We start from the raw sequence: 21231 nt of genomic DNA on the forward strand, positions 1-21231 counted from the left end.
TCGAGAGGGGAGGCTGAGGGATGAGCACCGCGGCGCCACCATCTCCCGGCCGCCCGGCTCTCACGCACCCGCTCGGGTGTTTCCGTCCCCCGCGCTCGGGTGTTTCCGGCCGCCCCGCTCCGGCCGCGCTCGGCTGTTTCCGGCCGCCCGCCGAGCCGTGCTCATGTCGGACGCGCTCTCCGCCGCCGCCGGCTGCCGCTGCGAGCCCCCGGCCGGCGACACCGCGCCCCGGGGCCCCGCAGGTACGGGCCGGGCTGGGCAGGGCAGGGTAGGGCAGGGCAGGGCAGGGGGCTGCCCGGCGGCGTGTGTTTGCCGCGCTAACTAACACGGAACCGACTGTCCCCCGTGTTACGGGGAGAGTTTCCCCTCCGTGGTGGGTTCGCTCGTTTCTGCCGGCGGAGCCGTGCAGGAGCGGCAGCTCCGCCGTGCGGGGGCAGCGCGGGCCCGCTGCGGAGAGCGGCGCGCTGCGGGCTCTGCGCCGCTCCCCTGCCGCCCGGGCACCCGGAGCTGCAGCAGGGGCTCCTCCCGGTGCACCCGTCAGAGCGAGCGCTGATGGAGGTCTGTGCTGTCCCCGGGGACACAGGGCCCCTGTAGCCGGGCTGTGCTGCGTGCCCCCGGGCTGGAGCTGCCTCCTTCCCGCCCTGACTCCTGCGAATGGCCAGCAGCGGCTCCGAGGGGCATCAGCAACCTACAAAAGCTGGAACTTGTCCGTGTCCTGTTCACTGCCTCAGCGCCATCGGAGAGCAGGGCTGGGGATGCACTGTGTACCGCGTTCGTATGGGACAGAGCTTTTCCCGACCCAGGAGACTCGGGGAGGAGCAGGAGCCACGGTCCTTTTAGCCCCGACCTAGGAATTTCCATCTCCTCGGTGCCCTTTGTGAACTGCTGCACGATCGCTTTTTCCAGGGCTTTGTCAGCTCAGCTTTACATGATGAAATTTGGCCTTGTTCTGTCCTTCTAAAGCTAGGATTAGTAGTTCCTGAATGAACCCTGCTTCTGAGAATGGCTTTACATCCAAAACATGCGAAGGTTTTTGTTTTCCCTTTCCTAGGGTTGAGGTCATTAAAAATCTTTGTTCCACAAGGTTCTAGATACAGCTCATAACACGAAAAACTGGTTGGCTCAGGTCTTTGTTCCACAGCTGTGTGACCTTGCCAGTGTCTGAGTGCTGGCTGCAGGGTTTTTTTTCCTGTTAGTGTATTATAAACACCAACATTTATTTCGCCTTCTCTTGCTATATTCTGTTTGTTGCTAGAAAATGAAGACTCAGCCCAAAAGCCAGAGCCTGCAGATCAGCTAGTTGATTCTTTGGAGTCCAGTACTTCACAGAGCGGGTAGGAAAACCTTTTTGTGTGTTGTGGCCCACATGCATGACCGTCTGTTTTACTCCTGTGACCTCTTCTGTATGGCACTTTGTTCTGTGCAGGTAAAAAGAAGGGCCTGGAGACTGAATTGTCTGCTTTGGGACAGTATATACCAGGATCAGTATGGGAGAGCCTGTTCTTACAGGCTTTAAGGTTGTTTTAAAGCTTGTGAAATGTAGTTCATGGCTCAGCTATTCAAATCACAGAGTCATTCAGCTTGAAATGAACCCTGTGTGGTTTTATAATCCATTATAACAGCTAGTACATTTTCAGGGGGAAATTTTCTATATCCTATCTGGAGGATAATTTAATAATTGAGCATGCCTACTGTCTGTAAATCTGGTGGAAGCTGTACAAGAAAATACCTTTTGCTATTTTCGTGACAACATTTTGGCTTTTTTCTTCATTGTTTGCATTTTGTGTCTCTCCATTAATCCTGCTGATCTTAACCCTGTTATCAGATGTTTGGCTTGTTGATACCAGCTGGGCATGTGGTGTTTGTGGCCAAGTAATTTAATCGGCTACAAGCATTAACACTATACAGTGCAGTTTCATTTGCCATTGTACATTTCTTGCACAGGATACAATTTCAGAAATGTGTGAGTTAATTACAGTAGGTAAAGCACAGCTTCATCAAAAAAATGCAAAAATCCAGGAAAAAAGGAACCCACATCAAACCACCCTTCTTACCCAAACAGCAGTTTGATGCCATCTTGGTTTGATGCTGCTGACATCTCTATCAGACTTCCTGACTATAAATGAGTTCTTCCATCTTTTTATTATATCCTCTAATTTCTTTAAAGAGATTAATACAGACCACGGGCAAAATAGCCAAAGCAGATGATAGATACTTGTGGACATTACCTATTAAATTTGTCTTAATGTAGATCTTTTTTGAAAGGGATGGGGATGGTCCAAAAGGTTTGTGTGAGAAGGAATCAGCTGAACTGTGTCTTTGTAAGTCTGCCTGTAAAGCTGTGTAGCTCTTCCTAATCTTTCAGTGAGACTCTTAGGTATCAATGATATGTATCTAGAGGAAAAAATTCCCAGCCTGTAGGCTCCTGTGTTGATGGAGAGCTTTTAGAGCAGATGTGTGCACCTCTGGTAGCAAATAACCAGATAGCCCGTCTAGGTGTGTTCATGCAACAGCTAAACTGAAATGCAAATAGGCTGGAAAACAATAGCCTAGAAGTACAAGAATTCTTCCTTTAAAAAATTGTTCCCACCGAGTATCCTTCTTTTCTCATCCATCTGCTGCCATTTTGTGAACCTGCTATTCATCTTGAGTCGTTCTTACAGACCTTCTGGTCTGTCACACCAGTTGTAGGAAAGGAAATCACACTGTTGAGAGAATATAATTAAAAAATGGCTTTGTTTCTAGATAAATTCTGTAGTGCCGTAGGAGTAACAATTTGAAAATAAAAGCCACATTTGCCCTGTTCAAGTCATCTATGTGGATGCAGAATGTGTCTGGACACTCTTCTGGCATCTGTGTTCATTTAGGATTATAAGTCTACCTATAGACAACATGCAGCAATTTTAAAAATATAATTTAGAAGAAAACCCTCAACAGAGGATAAATGCCAGAGATGTTTCCTTTCTTGCCCATTCTTTTCCTGCTGTGTACCATTCTTATTCTTTTAGCATGTCCATTTTCTTTTGTTACAGTGCAGTACTCAGACCTCTTTGCTTAAGTTGTTGTGCTGCCCATTGTATGTCTTACTGCTTGCTTATCTGTGGGGTGTGTTTGGACATGGCAGAGAAACACTTGGGTGCTCCCTGTATCTGTTGGGATTGCCAGTAGGAAAGGCATAACGGGCCACTTAAATAGATGGCATTCTCAGGATGGCTGTCAAAATTGTTCTGAATTCTTTCACTGATCCAGTTGACCTCTGAGGCAGTATGCAGATGCCATGCAGTAGCTGGCATAGAAGTTGTCCTTTGCTGGGCAGAAAAGTTGCTACTGATGTCTGTCCTTAGTGTAGTGTTGGTGAGCCAACATGCTGTGGGGTGAGTGCAGTGGATTTCTGCCATCTAAAGGATGGTAAATATGGAGTATCCCACAGAAGTTGCTCCCCCTGGCTCACATGGAAAGTAATCATGCAGACATGGCAGGATTGGGGTGGGCAGGGCTTCTTTGTCCAGCTGGCAGGTGCTGCCACAGAAGCTTGTTCCTTCAGCTCATTTGAATTTGAGTTCCAGAGCAGTGATTCCTCTGCTGGCTGTGCCCTGGGTGCAAGTGCTGAATTGTACTGCTCTCTTCCTCCAAAAGGTCTCAGGCTGGGGTGCACCTGAGTGCTGACACAACAGAGCATTTGAAGGAAGAAATTGGCACTCTGGGGGACCAGAACGTGGCTGTGCTAGAAGAGAAGCTACCTGACCAAATCAAATCTCTCAAAAAGGTAGATGCGTGTTTCTTGTGTCTGAGAATGAAGACAGAAGTGCAGCAACAGTTCTCCTACTCTACTGCTGTGCTTGCCACTGTGGGACTGGGGTTCTAAGGGTTGTGTTAAGATAAAAGTACTATTAACATAGATTCAGTTGTGTTTTTTCCTGTACATGAAATGGCAGATAAATGGTATCAGTCTAATTTGCAAAATTCTTCTTGTGTCTTCAGCTAGTCCTTGCTTCCTTGCTCACCAAGGCTTCAAGGTAATTGTCACCTTCTGCTCTTATCTGGTGCTTCTGGAAATTCCATTCTTGTGGTTTTATGCAAAAGGGAACTGAAATCCCTTGTTTCTTATTGTGAGCAGCAAATTTGTTTGCCCTACAGATAGAGTCAGAGAAACCTGTACAAGAGACACCGAGTTCAGGACCTGTGAGTTTGCATATGTGAGAAGAGAGTGAACCAGCTGGATTTGTAACTAGGATGCAGCAATGGCAGTTTGATTGTGGCTGCAGTCTAGATGCACACAGAGCTGAAAGGCTCTCCCTAGAGGGATTGTTTGATGCGAATTTTTTCCAAGAATAGTTGGCTAAATGTATAAGGCTGCTGCTTTGTTGAGAGGTGACAATTAATTCTGATGCAAGTGCAAAAACGTGCCTGCCCAGGACTCTCTGGGAGGCCAAGGGAAGTGAAATTTGTGCCACTGATGCAGCATTTGACTTCAAAGTTCATGACTTCGGTGCAGTGGGTGAAACAAATGCTGAGAGGTGTCTCAGAGCTGGCCTACACTAATAATAGAAGCTTCTGCAGGTCTGACTTAGTTTCATAAAGAAGCCTGAGTTACTAATGAGTTGTTTCAAATCTAGGCAGAGACTTTTTAACAGGGTGGTCTTTGTGACAATGTTTTTTATGTGCTTTGTGCAGGAAGCTGTTCGATTAACCAGCTACCATGTACCTCAGGGAGTAGGGGATATAGTCATGATTCAGTCAGATCACACTGGTGCTGTGGATATCCTTTCAGCTGAGCTGGAGACTGCAGACCTCCTTGGGGAGCAGAGAAAAGGTGAGTCCTGAAGGCAGAACTTTTGTTTGGGTATTTTTTAAGTGCCTGCCCTGACTAGAAGAGCAGAGGCTATCCTGGAGATACTTCTAAATCCTGCTAGAAATTTGGGCTGCTGGCTAGTGAGTGGAAAAACTTCACATCTGGGGCTTTTGGGAGCAGGCTCCAGAATGCAGGCCCCTTACCAGAAGTAGCTTCACTGTTTTCAGCTAATAGTTTGTCAGTAGGGAAAAGTGATGTAAGCCTGTGAACTTCTCCCTTGTCTCAGCTCAGCCTCCACCTCTGGCTGCACCCACCATGTGGACCACTGAGAAGATGAAGGAATTCAAAGCCAAGATGGGGAAGGAGAAGAATGGCCGGATGGTGGTGAAGCGCGGCGAGGTGGTGACAGTGCGAGTGCCAACCCATCCTGACGGGAAATGCATTTGCTGGGAGTTTGCTACGGATGACTACGACATTGGGTTTGGAGTCTATTTTGACTGGACCACAGTTACTAGCACTGCCATTACTGTTCAGGTCAGTGAATCCAGTGATGAGGAGGATGAAGATGAGGATGAGGAAATTGAAGGTTAGTGCAGATCTTACAAAGGTTGATTTGTGTTGCTTGTTGCCATGCTGCTGAGTGTATCTGTGAGATGCTACAATTTCCATCTACTTTGTTTAGTCAGCCCATTTGCTATCTCTGCAGCCTACTGAGTTGTTGGTTAGAGTGATAAGAAAGCATTTGGCCCTTCCTGCTTCAGCATATGTCAATGGCTGTCCTCTCCAAGAGCATTCTTAAGATTGAACACATGGAAACATAAAACCAGAATTCACTCACTGAATTTCTAGATGATAAAAAGGTTAAAGTCTGAAATTTTAACCCAACTGTTTTTGTTAGATTCTCAGACTGAGAAATTTCTGGTGGTGAGTGGAGGCAAGAAGATTTTGTTTTGGGGTGTTGGTTTTTTTGGGGTTTTGTTTGTTTGAGTTTTTGGTTTTTTGTTTGTTTGGGTTTTTTGTTTTGAGTTTTGCTGTGTTTTGGGGGGGAGGGGTTGGTGTTTTTTGTTGTTGTTTGTTTGGAGGGATTTCTTGTTTTTTGGTTTTTTGCTTGTTTTCTTTTTTCCCCATTACATCAGCAGCTTCTTCTGACTGTATTTAAAATGTTTGCTACCTATGTCACTGTACTTGGGAAACACACAGTAACGTTGCCTGTTCTGTGGCTTGAGTGTATGTGTGACCAGTGTAGCTGGGAGCTTCATGTCTGAATTTTGCAGGCCCTGTAGGCAGGAGTAGGTTCCTTTATGAGGAATCCTCTTGGAAAAGTGAACTGAGAACACAGACACTATGAGGTGACAGCTAAGAGCTTTCCCGCCTCTCTGTGCTTCAAGTCTATATCACAGGACTGCTGTTGCATGTATGAAAGCAGTAAAGTGTCTAAGCTAAAAAAGAGAGGAGATTGGGCTGGTGGGCTAGTAAATACTGTTCCATCAGTATTCCCAAGAGAACTGGTTCTTGGTATGACCTTTGTTATGATAGGAAGGCTGGACTTTGTGGGAATTATTTGCAGAAAGGTCGGAGGAGATGCTCTGGGTAATGCTATCCCCATTAGCCCTCCATATAGCTGCATGTCTGTGTTGTGTTCTGGTCTAGTTGGTCTTTTTCTGGATCATGAGGTGATTCTGCCCTACTTACTTGTCTCCTCTGTGCCGTTCAGGACTGTCCCCTGTGGGTGATGTGGAGCGGGGTTCCAAGAGCTACCTGCGGAACCGCTATGGAGAGGTGATGCCCGTGTACCGCAGGAACAGCCATCGCGAGGTACAGGCAGGCAGCCACGAGTACCCGGGCGAGGGCATCTACCTGCTGAAGTTTGATAACTCCTACTCTCTGCTCCGCAATAAGACTCTGTTCTTTCACGTCTACTACACTAGCTGAAGAAGAGGGAAGGGGCAAGGATGGCAGGCAGGTGATGGTGAGTGTAGCAGGCTGCCACCCAGCCCTGGTACTGCCTGACGGGCTCTGCTGCGTGACAGAACCACGGCGCAGTTCTGCCAGCTCTCCTTTGGACACGAACTGGTTTCTCCACACACCCTTCTTCCCCACTGTCTCAGGGGAGAAAGGTAGTTGTGACTGCCTGGTTGTTCCCAGGCAGCTGCTCTTTCTCTAGAACTTTGGGAGGTCTGCTCCATGCAGGCATTGGGCTGGGCCTTCAAGTCAATGCGGGCAATTGCCCAGAAGCCACATTCAGGAGGTTGTGGTTCTGATCTGTTGTGTTGGTACAAAATGAAGTGAAAATAATGTTACTGTTTTGTGAATAACTTTTCCAACTCTCCTGCTGCATCTGCATCGCTAGAGGGCAGCTGTTAGTCTCAGTGAGCCAGAAGCACAGCTGGCTTGTCACTTAGCCAGGGTAACCCATCACCTACCATCGCTACAGTCACCAGCAGTCGGTGCTTCCTTCACTCACACGAGTGGCTGGGAGTGCAGCTGGCCAGCAGCAGCCCATGCTGCAGTGGCTTGGCAGTGCTGCAACAGGTGGGCCCCAAATAGCAGTCACAGCTCATGTTTGGAAAGGGGGTGGGAGCAGGGTGCACACCTCATAGTCCAAAGGAAGGCTTTTCTATAGATTAAGAATTGAATGTTATATCTGTTGATTGTAGGCATATGTAGATGATTAAAACCTCAGTGATTACCAGAAGTTTTTTCTGTAATCCAGGTGTGAAGCAGAGGATGTTACTTACTGCCATGCTGAATGAATACAAAATGGTTGGAATACAACCAATAAATATACAGGAAATGTTTCTTAGTAGCAGGATGTTGGTTCAGTGGTATTGCAACCATATGTAGCAAGGAAAAGGCTCCCAGAGCAATGCAGTTTGTCAACTGCTATTGCTGTTGCAAAGGTACTGTTAGGAAGTTCCTTGGCATGTTTTGGTGACTAGTGATGGTATTAGTTACCACCTTCTGCTTAAGTAGTGGCTGAGTTAAAAAGGAGAAGTTAATCCATCAGAAATGAATTTTAAAACATGCTTATTTGTAACTGTTGTTTATTTTAATACTTTTAACTTGAAATCGTTCTCTTTTCTAAGAATACTGCTGTATTTACATTTTGATACCTCTTTGCAGAGACACAAAATGACTTTCCATGGTGATACTAGAAAAGTTCTGAGTTTTATTTTTAAATTCTACTTGGTCCATTCCTTCTATTGAGAGGAAACGATGGACAGAATTATTTGGGGTAGTTAAAGCCAAAGATTTTGCTCTCATAGGAGGGCTGCCTATTTCCTATTAAGGGTATATTGTAATGCTGTACAATTTGTTCTGTATTCAAGCTTACTTTGAAGTATCTCTGCTTACTGATTCACTGCTCCAGAGCACTTAGTAGGTCAAAATGGTAAGAGAAGAAGCAGTCACTTTACAATAGGGCAGCCCAAGCTGGGAACTGGAGGAGTGGAAATTGGAAGAGCCCTACTTGGAGCACAGTGGCTTTCTGGGGGAGTGGGCCAGGAGCAGAGTTGTTGCTGCTTTGGGCCCTGAGAAGGGGAGAAAACAGCCACCTATCTCAAAAGAGAGAGTGTATTCACCAGGGTGGAGGGGAACTGCAGAGCTGCTTTTTTCAAGCAGGTCGAGCACAGGGAGACAGAACAGTAGGGCTTGGTATCTGTCAGAGCAAGATGCTCTTTCAGGTAGCGGCTTGGAGAGGGCTATTCCTTCCTTTAACCTCTCATGGATGAAATGAAGAACCATCCTGTGGCCTTTCTACAGCACTTGAATCAGGCCTGAGCAGTTTAGCTAAGGTGTTTGGGTTTTTTCATCCTTTGTCTATCAAATTCCTAGATATGGCTGATGGAGTGACACTCTTCACTTCTAACAGAGAAGTAGTAGTATGTTTGCTGATAGAAAACATCAATTTACAACATTTCATAGTTGGTGTGTTTTGTATAGATTAGGGAATGAGAGGCTGCAGAGCAGCACTGCAGAAAGGGACCAGGGGTCCTGGTTGATGGCAAGTTGACCCTGAGCCAGCAGTGCCCTGGCAGCCAGGAGGGCCAGCCCTGCCCTGGGTGCATCAGGCCCAGCATCACCAGCCAGGCAAGGGAGGGGATTGTCCTGCTCTGCTCTGCTCTGGGGCAGCCTCACCTCCAGGGCTGGGGGCAGTTCTGCGTGCCACAGTGTAAAAAAGACATTAAGCCATTAAAGACCATCCAAAGGAGAGCCACAAGGATGGTGAAGGGTCTGGAGGGGAAGCCACAGGAGGAGTGGCTGAGGTCACTTGGAAAAGAGGAGACTGAGGGGAGACCTCATTGCAGTTACAGCTTCCTCATGAGAGGCAGGCACTGATCTCTTCAATCTTGTGACCAGTGACAGGACTCAAGGAAGTGGCCTGAAGCTGAGTCAGGGGAGGTTTAGGGTGGGTATATGGAAAAAGTTTTTCACCCAGATGGTGGTTGAGCACTGGAACAGGCTCCCCAGGGAAGTGAACACAGCACCAAGCCTGACAGAGCTCAAGGAGTGTTTGGACAACACTCTCAAGCACATGTTCTGATTGTTGGGGTGTCCTGAGACAAGAGCTGGACTCAATGATCATGATGGACCTCTTCCAAATCAACATACTCTATAATTCTATGAACCTTTTGTACCAAGTCACTGGAAAACACCTTAAAACCATTTATGATCACACAGAAAACGCTATGGGCCAATGCCAGAAGAAAAGTTGCACATAAAATACAGAAGCTGGTTATGTCACAGAGTAATAAGATGAGCCACATACATGTGTGGTCAATGCCAGGGTTCTTCAGGCTGTTCTGCAACCTCTGGGAAAACGGTGGTGTTGAAACTCAGTGGTGGAGTTCTGCAGGACTGTTGAAGGAAATAAAAAGTAGGCATTATATTTTTCTTAGAGGTTTCACTAGGTTGTTCCTTACATTATTTTTTACATTGTTAATTTGGAAAAAATACTTTTGTTCACCACGCAATGCTTGTCAGGGAAGTGTTTTTGTAAAAGTGGGTACAATCTATGAACTCCAACTGTGAAATTGTCCAAATTCCAAGTTTGTGGAATTTCACTTAGATCCATTACCTAAAAGACTGCATCAGATAGAATCTTACAGTAGAGGATTAGACTAATAATTTTCTTCAAACAGATGATGTAGGAAGTAAAAGATACCAACAACAGGGAAAGGGCAAGTTTATTTAGTAAATCCTTTAACAACACAAGCCAGTCTCTGAAAATAAGGTCAGTACTGGAATTAACTGGCCCAAATTGTCAGGAGATGGGACTCTACTTCTTTTCCAGCTTCAGTGGGTCTTATGAGATAGAGGGAGAAGGATCTGTAGCCTTACAAATTATGGTCTGTCCATCTGATACACTCAATTCACATTCAGACAGAAATTTCAGAAATTCTCAAAAATCTTCAGGTTCTTCAGGCCTTTAGATTCAGAAAAATAGCTGGTTTTAAGAAATGAGGTTTTTTTGTCATGGGCTGTTTTATAAAAAGGAACAAATATTTCATTAAAAGCTTACTGAAACTGTCATTGCTAATAAAATCAGAATTATTGAAACCTCTAGAAACACTCTAAACACAGTAACAGTTTTATTGTATTTTGGACAACTCTTCATAGCCATATAGTAAAGTATTTCCTTAAAAAGCTGATAACCACGTCCAGCAGTAGCAGTTGAGTATTATGGAGGCACTTCTGCAGCTCAGGCCACCTGAGTTACTCGTCACATTCTGCAATTGACAGTATCCTTTCGTAATTTCATAATATAATTTCATAACATCCTTTCTGTTTTAAAGGAGAGTTGAGTTAAAAAAACAAATCACAAGCAAATATGTTTGGGATTTTACTCCCCCACCCTTTTTAAAGTATTGGCTTGTGAATAACGGAAGTTGCTGATTAAAAATGTGCCAAAGAGATTAATGAAGCATCAGTCAGATGGCAGGCATCAGTCCTGTCAGTCAGCTCATACACATATGGTACAAAATGCTGGACAGACAAGGCTGTGCAGCAGGGCTGTGCCAGGAGCATCAGACAGGATGGTGACACAGCTGCAGCGTGCGGCTCCTGCAGTGTATGGAGTACAGAACACCTGGGCTCACGGAGCACTGCATGCAGCAGGAACTGGAGCATGCCCAGCTCTCCCCACATGTTCTAAAGGCTGCTCTCATCCTCCACTCAGGTCAGTGCTGTGATCCAGGTGTAACCCATCTCCTGCACACACACAGCAGCACAGGTACAGCAGCCCAGCATGTGTAGCCTGTCTCCCACACAACCCTGCAGGTACAGCACCCTGGTCTAGTTGAAGGTGTCCCTGCCTAAAGGAAAGCAGTTGGAACTGAATGATATATAAGGTCCTCTTCCAATCCAAACCATTCTATGATTTTATGAGTAAATGAGACAATAATTTAACAAGACATGATGGCAAGGTATACTTAGCCATTCACTGCATAGAGGACAGGGTCAGACAAAACTGTCAGGCAGACCCACTGCTGAGTCATGAGGTTCAGAAAGGACCCCCTTATTTTTTAAACTCCTTTCTCAAGGGAAATTTAGGTGTGTCTGGATCCAGACTTAGTCCCAGACTTGGCCAGCAATTTACATCTAAAGGATTATGTGCACAGTCAGTCTTGTATCTCAGCTGAGATTTCATTTTTGTATGCTATTAAGCACTTGGTGACAATTCCTGAGCAAGGGATCTCAGCCTCAAGAAGTTAACTCACCCTAGTTGAGCGGAGATGCTGGGGTACAGCCTTCTGCCATGCAGGAGAGGGTAAAGAGGCCCTGGACTGTCCACTACTTAGAGTAAGATGATTGACTTACAGTCATATATCCATACAGGCTGTATTCTGGTTTTCCTTGTGCCCAACTGGCCCTAAGCTGATGAGCAAGACCTAGGGCCCTTAACTATTGTGTTCTTATCTGTCTTCTCAGAGTCCAACTTAAGCCAGATACAGTCCTCCTGCCCACCACTGGTGGCTGGCTATTGCTCAGGCAGAAGTGGGAGGGGAGAGCACACTGTCACCTGAGGCACTAAAGAGAAGAAGATGGAATAGACCCTTCAGTGTGACCACAATGTCAGCATTGTTGGTCCTTAGCTGTGAGATCTGCAGAACCCTGTGTGTGTGTGTGCTGGTTAACATGTGATGTACTATTTGGCACCTACTCCACCTTCTAATTAGGATTTATTTCTGTTGAAGGGAACTCTGACCTGTATGTACATGAGATATTCCAGAATTATGGATCCTCAGCTGCACAGCTTGTTGCATGCTAGTGGGTTATCTCCATTTAAAAATATACTGTGTTTTTTCTCACAAAACCTGCCTTACAACCAGTTTTGATCACTTGCTGACACATAGATGTCCCAGTTTTCAAGCCATTAGTTAATGGTTTTTGTTAAGATAAATTGCACTGTAGATGGAAAACCTATATTCAGTTCTTGCTTTCTGAAATGTGGACCAATCTTTAATAAGGCTGGGGTCACTCTTTTGGAACTGTGCCCATCTACCTGGTCTCATTGACTTGAGCCCAAAAGCAGCATTGAATGTGGAATGTCATCCCAATGAGCCTGTGCCCAGCCTGCAAATGCAGCCTGCCCACAGACAGGCCTGCTGCAGTGGAACTGAGAGTATTTGGTGTGTGTTGTTTCACTGCTTAAGTTTCCCGGAAGTATCTGGTATCTTCTATGAACACAGGATAGTTTTAGGAACATTTAATCTTCAGGAAAGCTTCACAGTTGTACAGGATAATTCCTCTTTTTGTTTATTTTCTTATATTTCCACATTATACAAGTATGTTGTTTCTCAGGTATTCAACTAGCATTCATTATCAAAGTGACAACTTCTTTTTGGAAGGATACACAGTTTTTATTAGTTCTCTGATAAATAGCTTGGCTGTGTGGCTAGTGATTAACAAGCAGCCATTCCTGTTCAATATCAAACCCATCGTTGTTTCAAAGAAATAATCTTATTTTGCATGTGTATTTTTTTCAGTTTGGTATATTTCCTGGATTTGTATTCAATCTTGCTAGCTGGCTTAGGCATTTATGGAAATCCTTCTTATTTAAATAGAGATCTTTGGTATTAGACCTTGGGTCAAAAAAGAAAAATAAAGTTTAAATGCAGTTGCACTTCAGAGAAGGAAATTAATCCTCAGGAAAGGAATTTTTTTTTGTTTCTGTGGAAGGAAGATTTCAAATAGGCTTTTAGTATATGTGTCCTTTCCCTCTAAATTGTCTCTAGAAATTCAGAAAGCTAAATCAAGAAAGAAGCTTCTTTTGCATTTTGGGTTTGCTTTTGTGAAAGCACATAATTGTTTTCCATTTTGTTTTGGATATAATTTAGGTCTAAATAAAATTTACATGTTCAGTCAGAGATATATCCTTTAGCAAAGGACCTGTATAAAAATTACCTTGGATAAGTGTTTAATTATAATAATGGTATTAATCTGTTGGACATTTTTCATGTGAGAGAAGGTAATAAGCTCTCCATTGTTTCTTCTTTTTTGCTTTAGGTGTAATGTAGCAGCAGAAGTTTAAAATGTATGTGTTTTATTGAGAACAGAGAGTTAAAATTGCTTACATCAAGGACCACTACTGGTACTGCTTACATTTACTCAGACCCTTTGGAGGCCTGTAATGCATGTTCTCAGGAAGGGTTACTGGTGTCAGACACAGGCTTGTAGCAAATTAATGCTTGAGACCCATTTAATATGCACAAACAATAAGATGAAAATGTGTTGAGGGGAAGAGCTTAGCTACCCGACTTCAGGTGCTGGGAAAGTCAGGTTACTGTGCACTGAGTCTGGAAGGCAGCCACATGCCTCTCTGTGTGGCTGTGCCCAGTCAGCTCATCTCCTTGTACCTGTGTGTGCATGGAACCTCCATCTGTGGCCTGCACTGGGTTTTCAGCTACTGTGGAGCTGGGCCTGGTGAGGTGAATTTGAGGTAAATCTTATTACAGGTCTAGCTGCTGAAAGACTTTGTTGTTCTTGTGGGGAATTAGGGGAAAGAATGAGTCCCTAAATGAGTTCACTTTCATCCCCACTGCTTATACTCTTCCTTCTTGTCTCACTACCCCTATAAAAGCCACTCTACAGAGGATTTATCACAAGGTGCCTTAGGAACAAACAGCATGTCTGAAATGAGAACCATAGGTGTCATTAATACAAGAGATTTCTTCTTATTTCTCTGCCCATTTGGGTAGGGGATGGTCCTTGCTAAGGTCAGGCAGGGAGAGCCCCTCTAGGCTGTTCCTGGAGATCTAGTCTGTTCATAGACCACCTTGTGGCTGTAAGATGAGTAGTACAATGGTATTTGAATTTCCTGGTGCCATACATTCTTTGCCTTCATATGCTGCTGTCAGATGTCTAGGAACACCAGAGGACTGCTCCTTTTGATATGCTGACACTAAACCCAAGGACCAGAGGAACACTAGATAGACATAGAAGAGTGCTTCTTATGGCCATTCATAGTTTTCTCTAAGAGTGTTGAAATCAAGAGTTGTGAGTGTTGTGTGCTTATGCATATAGAGTGTGGATGAGAGACCAAAGCAACAAGTTTTTTGTTTAGGGTTTTTTTATATCTACAAGTGTAAAAGAAAAAAAGATTTTTCCTTTTCTCATATCTGGGAAAATATTGGATGTGACAATATCATGTAGATGAATGAGGACTTCGCAACTGGCAGAATGAAAAACTGGGAACTGATTGTGTTAAATACATTGCTAATTAGACTGTGAAAGAAGGCAGGAGTTTAGCCAGAGTCAAAGTGCTATGGCATTTATCTAAAGAAGTTGATTTTCAGTAAATATCAATTAAGTAAAGTTTTAAAAGGTACATAAAACACCAGACTTCAAATGTATATTACAAGGAGGAGAGTGTTCTGGGGGGATAGTCCACATTTGCCTGGAGTGAGTCTCTGGCTACTTATTCCCAAACTGTGGTGCTGTTGCAGCTGAAGTTGCATCAGTACAGGTGGATAGTGGATCTGAGTCCCCTTGACTTCTCTGGGTTCCATTCTGGATTTTACATGTTGCTCTCTCAGAATCATCATACATTAAATGTAGCCTTTATTGGGAAGGGAGAGAGGAAGAATTTTCTGATCCATCAGTGAGGGTTATCTGTTTCAAACCCATCTGGATTGGTGAGTCAAATCCCTTGGGCAAGAAGCAGGATGCCAGCCACAAAATTCAGAGCTAAGAAGACCTTGCCAAGTAATGACCTTGATGTTTAGCAGCTATGTTTGGAAATGATAAATAGCTGGAGATGACCTCCCTGCAACCTCCTAGATGCCCTGGGAACAGCTCTCCTCAGAGGGAAGCAGGCTGCTTTCCACTCACAGCTCCAAACCATTAGCACTTTCAATGGGGAGCACCGTGTAGCTTGTCATAACTTTTTCAGACCTATGTTCTTGTGAACTGTGATGGTTGTTTGTCAGTTCTTACCTCTGTGATGTGAATATTTTTGATGTCCTGTGATTTCAAAATTGAGTTCTCAGTGCCAGCTGTTTGCTTTCCATGTGCTCACCAAGAGGTGAGTTTAAAATACTGAAGAGGATATTTTAACAAAATGTGTCACTGGACTCTTTCTGAAGGGCACGTATGAAGGCTATATTTATAGTGTGCTTGCATTCCTTCTACAACTGGTTTGTATTGTTTATATTTGATGTATTGTGGTTGATTTGTAATAATATATTGGAACTTACTCCCTTTAAATAAACTTCACTATGCAACCAAGAATTTTGTCTTCTGTTTAAAGCAAGTGAATATCTTGATATGAAAAATTCAACTACAGACCTTCCAACAAAACAAGAATGCAGTTAGTTCTAGGAGCAAAGAAGAAGCAAATATGCAAAATATACTTTGCAGTGTACAGGAGATTCTGATGCAAACAAATAGGAAAATGCTCTGTTATCAGCTCATGATGATGATGGTTCCAGCCAGGAAATCTTTTGTCTATTAAAATGACTCACTGGAATATTTTTCTTGAGATTGTACTGAATGCTTGAGGAATTGGAGAGGAACAAGCAAGTAGCCAAGCTCATATAATGGGCATAGGTAGAGTTTGAATACTTTACCCTCCAGTTTTTCATACTGGTACTTGTCACCTCCATTTGCAGAGATCCCCTCGCTCCTTTGTTACTTTGGCTTTCAATCTGGAGGATTTAGAAACATCTCTTGATTACCAGGTACTCATTAAATTGTCTACAGAAAAGTGTTTGCCCTTCACAGCTCCTCACAGCTGCTTTGCCCCTCAGCTTTATCATACTACAAAGGTTCTACTTACATGTCCTGAGAGAAGCACTTGCTGGTCAAAATGAGGAATGATGGCTGTAGCAGGAGTCATCTTCTCTCACCTATCTCATTTCAAGTTTGGTAGGACAAATGCTGCAGAGGTTCAATTCTCTGTTCTAGTCCCTTGGAACACTTTTATAAACTAATTGATGGGCAGGAGCAATCATAAACCAAGCTGATCCAAAGGATAGATGATTCTGCCAAGTTAAAGATGTTTCATTGCATCTTAAGACCACCAAAGAGAAACAGTGCTACAGCTACTTTATTATGATGCATTCACAGTATATCCTTGTGCTTGGCTCGGGTGTACGGCCAAGAGGAAAACAAAGGAAAACAGTGGGGATGCAGGGCAGTGATGCAAAATTTCACATTAGTTCTTCCCATCTCTGGAAGTTCCGCCCCCACTCTGCCACTCCCCCCTTCTCTAACTTTTGTGCATGGGCTGCAGCAGAAACACTGATCGTGAGGTGCACTGTGAAGGCCTTGCAGCAGGCTTTGTTGCCTCTGCCAGGGAAGTGGCTCTTCCCTGTTTCAGGTGAATAGGGGGAATATTGTAGTTTGGCTGCTGAAGTCCTGTCACTGCTTTTAGTAGTCCTTGATTATCAACAGCAGTTTTAAGCTTAGCAGAGCTACTCATTGTTATACAGGTGGTACTTAAACAGTAATTACATGTGTGTGTGTGTGTATCAGTTACCCAGTGGAGCCTTTGTAGTAACACACACACACATGTAATTACTGTTTAAGGAGTATCTGCCACCATCCTACCTTCAATATGAGCCCTGACTGCAGAGTACGAGAAGCAAGGTTCACACCTGCTCTTTTTCATGAAGGCTACAAGAAATGTGTACAGACACAATCATTTAGGAATTGGAAAGCAAATTATCCCTCTCTGGAAAGGGTCATGTGGCTTGGGCTCTAGAAATGGTGACTGTCTGGAACACAAGTTCTTTGAGGAGCAGCTGAGGGAGCTGGAGTTGTCTAGGCTGCAGAAAAGAAGACTCAGGGGAGACTTATCACTCTCTACAACTACCTGAAAGGAGGTTGTAGGCAAGTAGGAATTGGCCTCCTAACCCAGGCAGCCAGTGACAGGACAGGAGGACATAGTCTCAAGCTGTGCTAGGGCAGGTTTAGGACATTAGAAGGAATTTCTTCACAGAAAGAGTGATTATATACTGGAATGGACTGCACGGGGAGGCGGTGGAGTCACCATCCTTGGAGCTGTCTAAGGAAGGACTGGAGGTGTAGTGCCCATGTCTAGTTGACATCATGAAGTGAGGTCACTGGCTCTTCTCGATGATCTCAGAGGTCTTTTCCAACCAAATTAATTCTGTGACTCTACAGAGGCTGATTTGGTACGAGGCAAGGCTGGTCCCGGCTTCGGAGGGCCTGAGCAGCGGGCCGTAGTGCCCTGACCTCCTCCGGCCTTGCCAGGGCTACCGCCAGCCGGGCCCCTAACGGGGTTGGCCGGGCCCCTAACGGGAACGGCCGGGCCCCGGGCGCTCCCACCGCGGGCAGGGCGGGTCCGGCCGGGCCCCTCCGCAGCTGTGTGGGGCCGGGCCGGGCCGGGCCGGGCCGGGCCGGGGGATGCCGGGGCCGCCCCCGCCGCGCCGCGCTGCTCAAATTGCGGCCCCGGCAGGCCGGGCCGTTCACCAGGGGCCATGCTGGGCGCCCGCCGCTGGGGCTGGCCGGGGCCCGCGGGCAGCGCCCGGCACGGCGGCCTCGCCTTCTACGTGCTGTGGGCTCTGCGGGAGCCGCCGCGGCGGCTCGGCAGGTGCGGCCCGGCCCCTCTCCGGCGCTGTGCGGATGCGGCCGGGCCCTGTCAGGGCTGGGCTCCCCACGGGCCGGGCACCCCCACGCCGTGCTTTGACCCGCTCTGGAAACGCCGCTGCCCGCGTCGCTGAGCTGCTCCAGCCCCTGGCGGCTCTCCCTTCCCACCGGTTATCTCCTTCCCTGCATCCTTGCATGGTTTCATCTTTAAATGACACAAGCCCTCTCCTTTCACCCTTTCCCAGCATAAAAGTGTTTTCAGAAGTTTTCATATAATTTTTTCACCTTTTATTTTACTCCTCGATTACTATTTGTCGCTTTTCTTCCCTCCCCTTTGCAGCCATTCCAGCCAGATGGCTTTCCAGGCTTGGCTTCCCCTGCCATTGCCGAAGCAGCTGGTGGTGTTCGGGCTGGGCGACTGGAGCTGTTACTCTGCGGACACGAGCATCGCCGTGGATGTGCTGGTGTCCCCAGGCATTGCCCCACAGCGGGTCGGCACGCTGGAGCCCACCCGCAGGTCACAGCAGGAGGGGCATCCTAGAAAAGCTTTCTGATCTCTGGTGCTGCCTGGTTCTGCTGCTGTTACCCAAATCCTGCTGGTCCTCCACCATGGTGTTTCCCTCTAGTTGTGGTTCCTTTTGGCTGCTTTCAGGACTGGATCTCTTTTGGCTTTGGGCTGTTATCACCTAGTATGGGAGCAGGAATTTTGTCCTGGTCAGTGTCACTTGTGGGCTGAAAAGCCATGGTCCCTTGGGCAGGTCTCTGGTGTGGGAAGGCAACTGGAGAACAGATCTTTTCATGGCTTCGTTGAAAGAGATGGACAAAGGCAACCCTGTGAGGCTTGTTCTGACTGTCAATGGACAGGTAAAAGAACTGACACTCCTCTCTTCCTGTCCAGGGTCCCAAATGCCACTTCTGAGCCCCAGAATCTCCCTTTTTGCTCTCCTTTTCCTTCTCTACTACTCCAAAGTAGAGCTGACATACATGAATCTGTTAATGCATGTCTGTGCTGAACCTGAAAGCTCTGTGATGCTCCAGGCCTATCCTCTGAACACATTTTTGCCAGAACACCTTGTGTGTGGCAGGAGACAGGCAGCCAACAGCTGTTCACTTCCAGTCCCACTCTCTCCTGGGTCTTTGGCACTTACATAGCTGTTTTACCTAGAGCTGAAGCCACTGCATTTAGCATCTTACAGTGCCTGGCTTTTATTTTCCTTGCTTGTTTTGTTGGTGTGGGAGATGAAAGGCAGATTATTCGTTGCAGAGAATCTGTCCCTTGCAGGACATGATTTTGCTCTTCCTTTCTGTGGCTGGAGGATAATGCACTAAGGATTCTGTTGCTGTTTCTGCTGCAGCTGCTCCGAGGTGTCTCCAGCAGTACACCTGTCCATCCCTTCCTTGTACCCGAGACCAGCCAGTCACCAGTGCTTCCAGCAGATGATAGGGCCCTTGGCCAGGACCTGGAGGATCCTACTGAGGTATGGCTATTTTGGAGTCACTTTTCACTTTTTCCTTAGTGTCTTCTCCCTCACCAGTAGTGATTCAGTTCATGTCTAGCTGAAACATTTGCTGCCATTTTTTTTGGTGGAGATATGGATAAGCAAGTTCTGGAGCCAAAGTTTCTCTTGTGCTGAAGAAAGATATATTCTCCATTGAAATGCCTTTTAAAATGTTGAATATAGTAATCCTTGGTGGGATGGTCAGCTAGCCCCTTCATTCCCAGTACAGATAGGCTTTTTGCCCTTCCATGTTTTAGCTGTGCCCAGCAGCCAACAGTCTGAAAGCTGACTACAGCACAGAGCAGCAGATAGCTGCACTGCTCAGCATCTGTTTGGCAGCTAATACTGATGGCATGTTCACCCTTAAAGCTCAATGGGAAGATGAGCCTAAGCACAGTTACCACATCTCTGGCCCAGTAAGATGCAATTCACAGTAGCCTCAGGTATTTTTCTTTGGGGCTGATTTGGCTGGGGCTCATGTCACAGGTTAAGAGTCAGAGCTCAGAGGTGGCTGCCAGAGCATCCAGGCCTGTGAAGGAGGACATCCGGCCACCGCTGAGGACCATGGTGGTACCCTGTGCTCTGAAGCCCCCAGCTGGAAAGGTGGAATCCAATGAGGCCTGGAAGAAGAGTCCTGACCAAGGACCACCACCAAGAGTCCACTCCAAAAAGCCCAGAAAGGTTTTATTTGAACCCACAACATCTGAGAGAGATCTTGATGAAGAAGGTAATTCTGGTAGCTTCCAACTTTATTTTACAGATCTTGTCTGAATGATCTATCAATGCTGCTGGGCTGCACCTTCCCATTCCATTTCTCTATGTACCAAGGCATGATGGGCTTGTATGTCTGGCTTTGAAATACTGAGAATGCACTTTATTTATTTAGCTGCTCAATGAGTTTTTGCCTTGTTGGGAAAAGGCTAGAAATGGACTGTGGGGTATAACATCTTAGTGCCACCACTTTTTACTCTGACATAATGCCTATCTTTTCATACAAGTAAAAGTGTTTTATAAACTAAGGCAAATATTGTTAACCTCGTTTTACAAAAGAGTAACTGAGGCACAAGAAAGTTACCTTCTGTAACCTCTGCATTAGTCTGTTTGTACCCCTGCTAATAGCATACCACTTGGTGTATGGAAGACACTGGTTATTAGTATAGTATAGAGAATATGAAAAGGAATTGTACTGACTTTTGAGTAGTGAGAAGGTAACTGCCAAAGGGTTTGGAAACAAAACCTTAGGCTTCTGGAGTGGGAATTCCAAGTCAACTCCAGAGTGTGACCAAGTTTATGTGTAAAGGTTTGGCAATAACTTAGTGGTTCCCATAAGAAATTACTTATTAGGACTTGCCTTACTTGTCATAAAGGCAAATATAGCTTCATCATAAAGTTTTCTCTGCTGCAGGCAGCATGAGAAGGGGGGAAATGATCTTCTATCAGAGGGGTAAAATGCAATGGTGACAGTATTTGGCAGTCAGAGGAAGTGTGCCCTGCTCTTACCTATTTTCTTCAGATGAGACTTAATTCATGATTCTTGGTCTTGCACCTTGTTTGTTGCAGTGAGGTAGCTTTGTGCTGGAGGTTGGAGGAAGGAAGGTCAAAGGGCTCTTACACAGTGGAGCTGAGCACTTTTCACAGTATGTCTGCTGGCTGCTTTATGGGGCCATCTCTGTGTTCCCTCTGCAGATCTGGCAGTGAAGGAGTTGGAAGGTGAGGATTTGGTTCCTAGACCCTGGTTTGTCTTATCAGTCACTCAGTGATGATATTTCTCCCCTTCAACATCAGAAGCCTCCCATGTTTCATTCTGTATCTCCCCAGTGATCAAGAATAACAAGTAGGTCATGTGTATGTACTGTTCCTCTTCATGTAATTGCCATCAGTGCTTCC

At 45.7% G+C, this 21231-nt stretch overlaps 1 protein-coding gene and 1 long non-coding RNA gene across 2 annotated transcripts; both read left to right on the plus strand.

The window, feature by feature from the left end:
- Window positions 1–83: 83 nt before the first annotated feature.
- On the plus strand, window positions 84–15523 carry TMED8 (transmembrane p24 trafficking protein family member 8). Its single transcript, XM_074542555.1, has 6 exons — window positions 84–242; window positions 1256–1334; window positions 3637–3766; window positions 4675–4813; window positions 5079–5378; window positions 6507–15523. Exons 1-6 carry the CDS (start codon window positions 164–166, stop codon window positions 6722–6724), a joined length of 945 nt encoding a protein of 314 aa, XP_074398656.1. The 5' UTR covers window positions 84–163; the 3' UTR covers window positions 6725–15523.
- A 1788-nt stretch (window positions 15524–17311) lies between these two features.
- LOC113459030 (uncharacterized) lies at window positions 17312–21213 on the plus strand. Its single transcript, XR_003379824.2, has 3 exons — window positions 17312–19323; window positions 19831–20071; window positions 21031–21213. It is a non-coding gene; the product is annotated as an uncharacterized LOC113459030 (long non-coding RNA).
- Window positions 21214–21231: the final 18 nt, after the last annotated feature.

The sequence above is a fragment of the Zonotrichia albicollis genome, chromosome 6 (assembly GCF_047830755.1).
Source record: "Zonotrichia albicollis isolate bZonAlb1 chromosome 6, bZonAlb1.hap1, whole genome shotgun sequence".
NCBI lineage: Eukaryota > Metazoa > Chordata > Aves > Passeriformes > Passerellidae > Zonotrichia > Zonotrichia albicollis.

What these genes read in the sequence shown, in the direction of transcription:
- TMED8 (XM_074542555.1), top strand. Translation starts at nt 164, where the DNA reads ATGTCGGACGCGCTCTCCGCCGCCGCCGGCTGCCGCTGCGAGCCCCCG. An exon ending in CGCGCCCCGGGGCCCCGCAG is followed by an intron (nt 243 to 1,255) that starts GTACGGGCCGGG and finishes GTTTGTTGCTAG; the next exon opens with AAAATGAAGACTCAGCCCAA. An exon ending in AAATCAAATCTCTCAAAAAG is followed by an intron (nt 3,767 to 4,674) that starts GTAGATGCGTGT and finishes TGCTTTGTGCAG; the next exon opens with GAAGCTGTTCGATTAACCAG.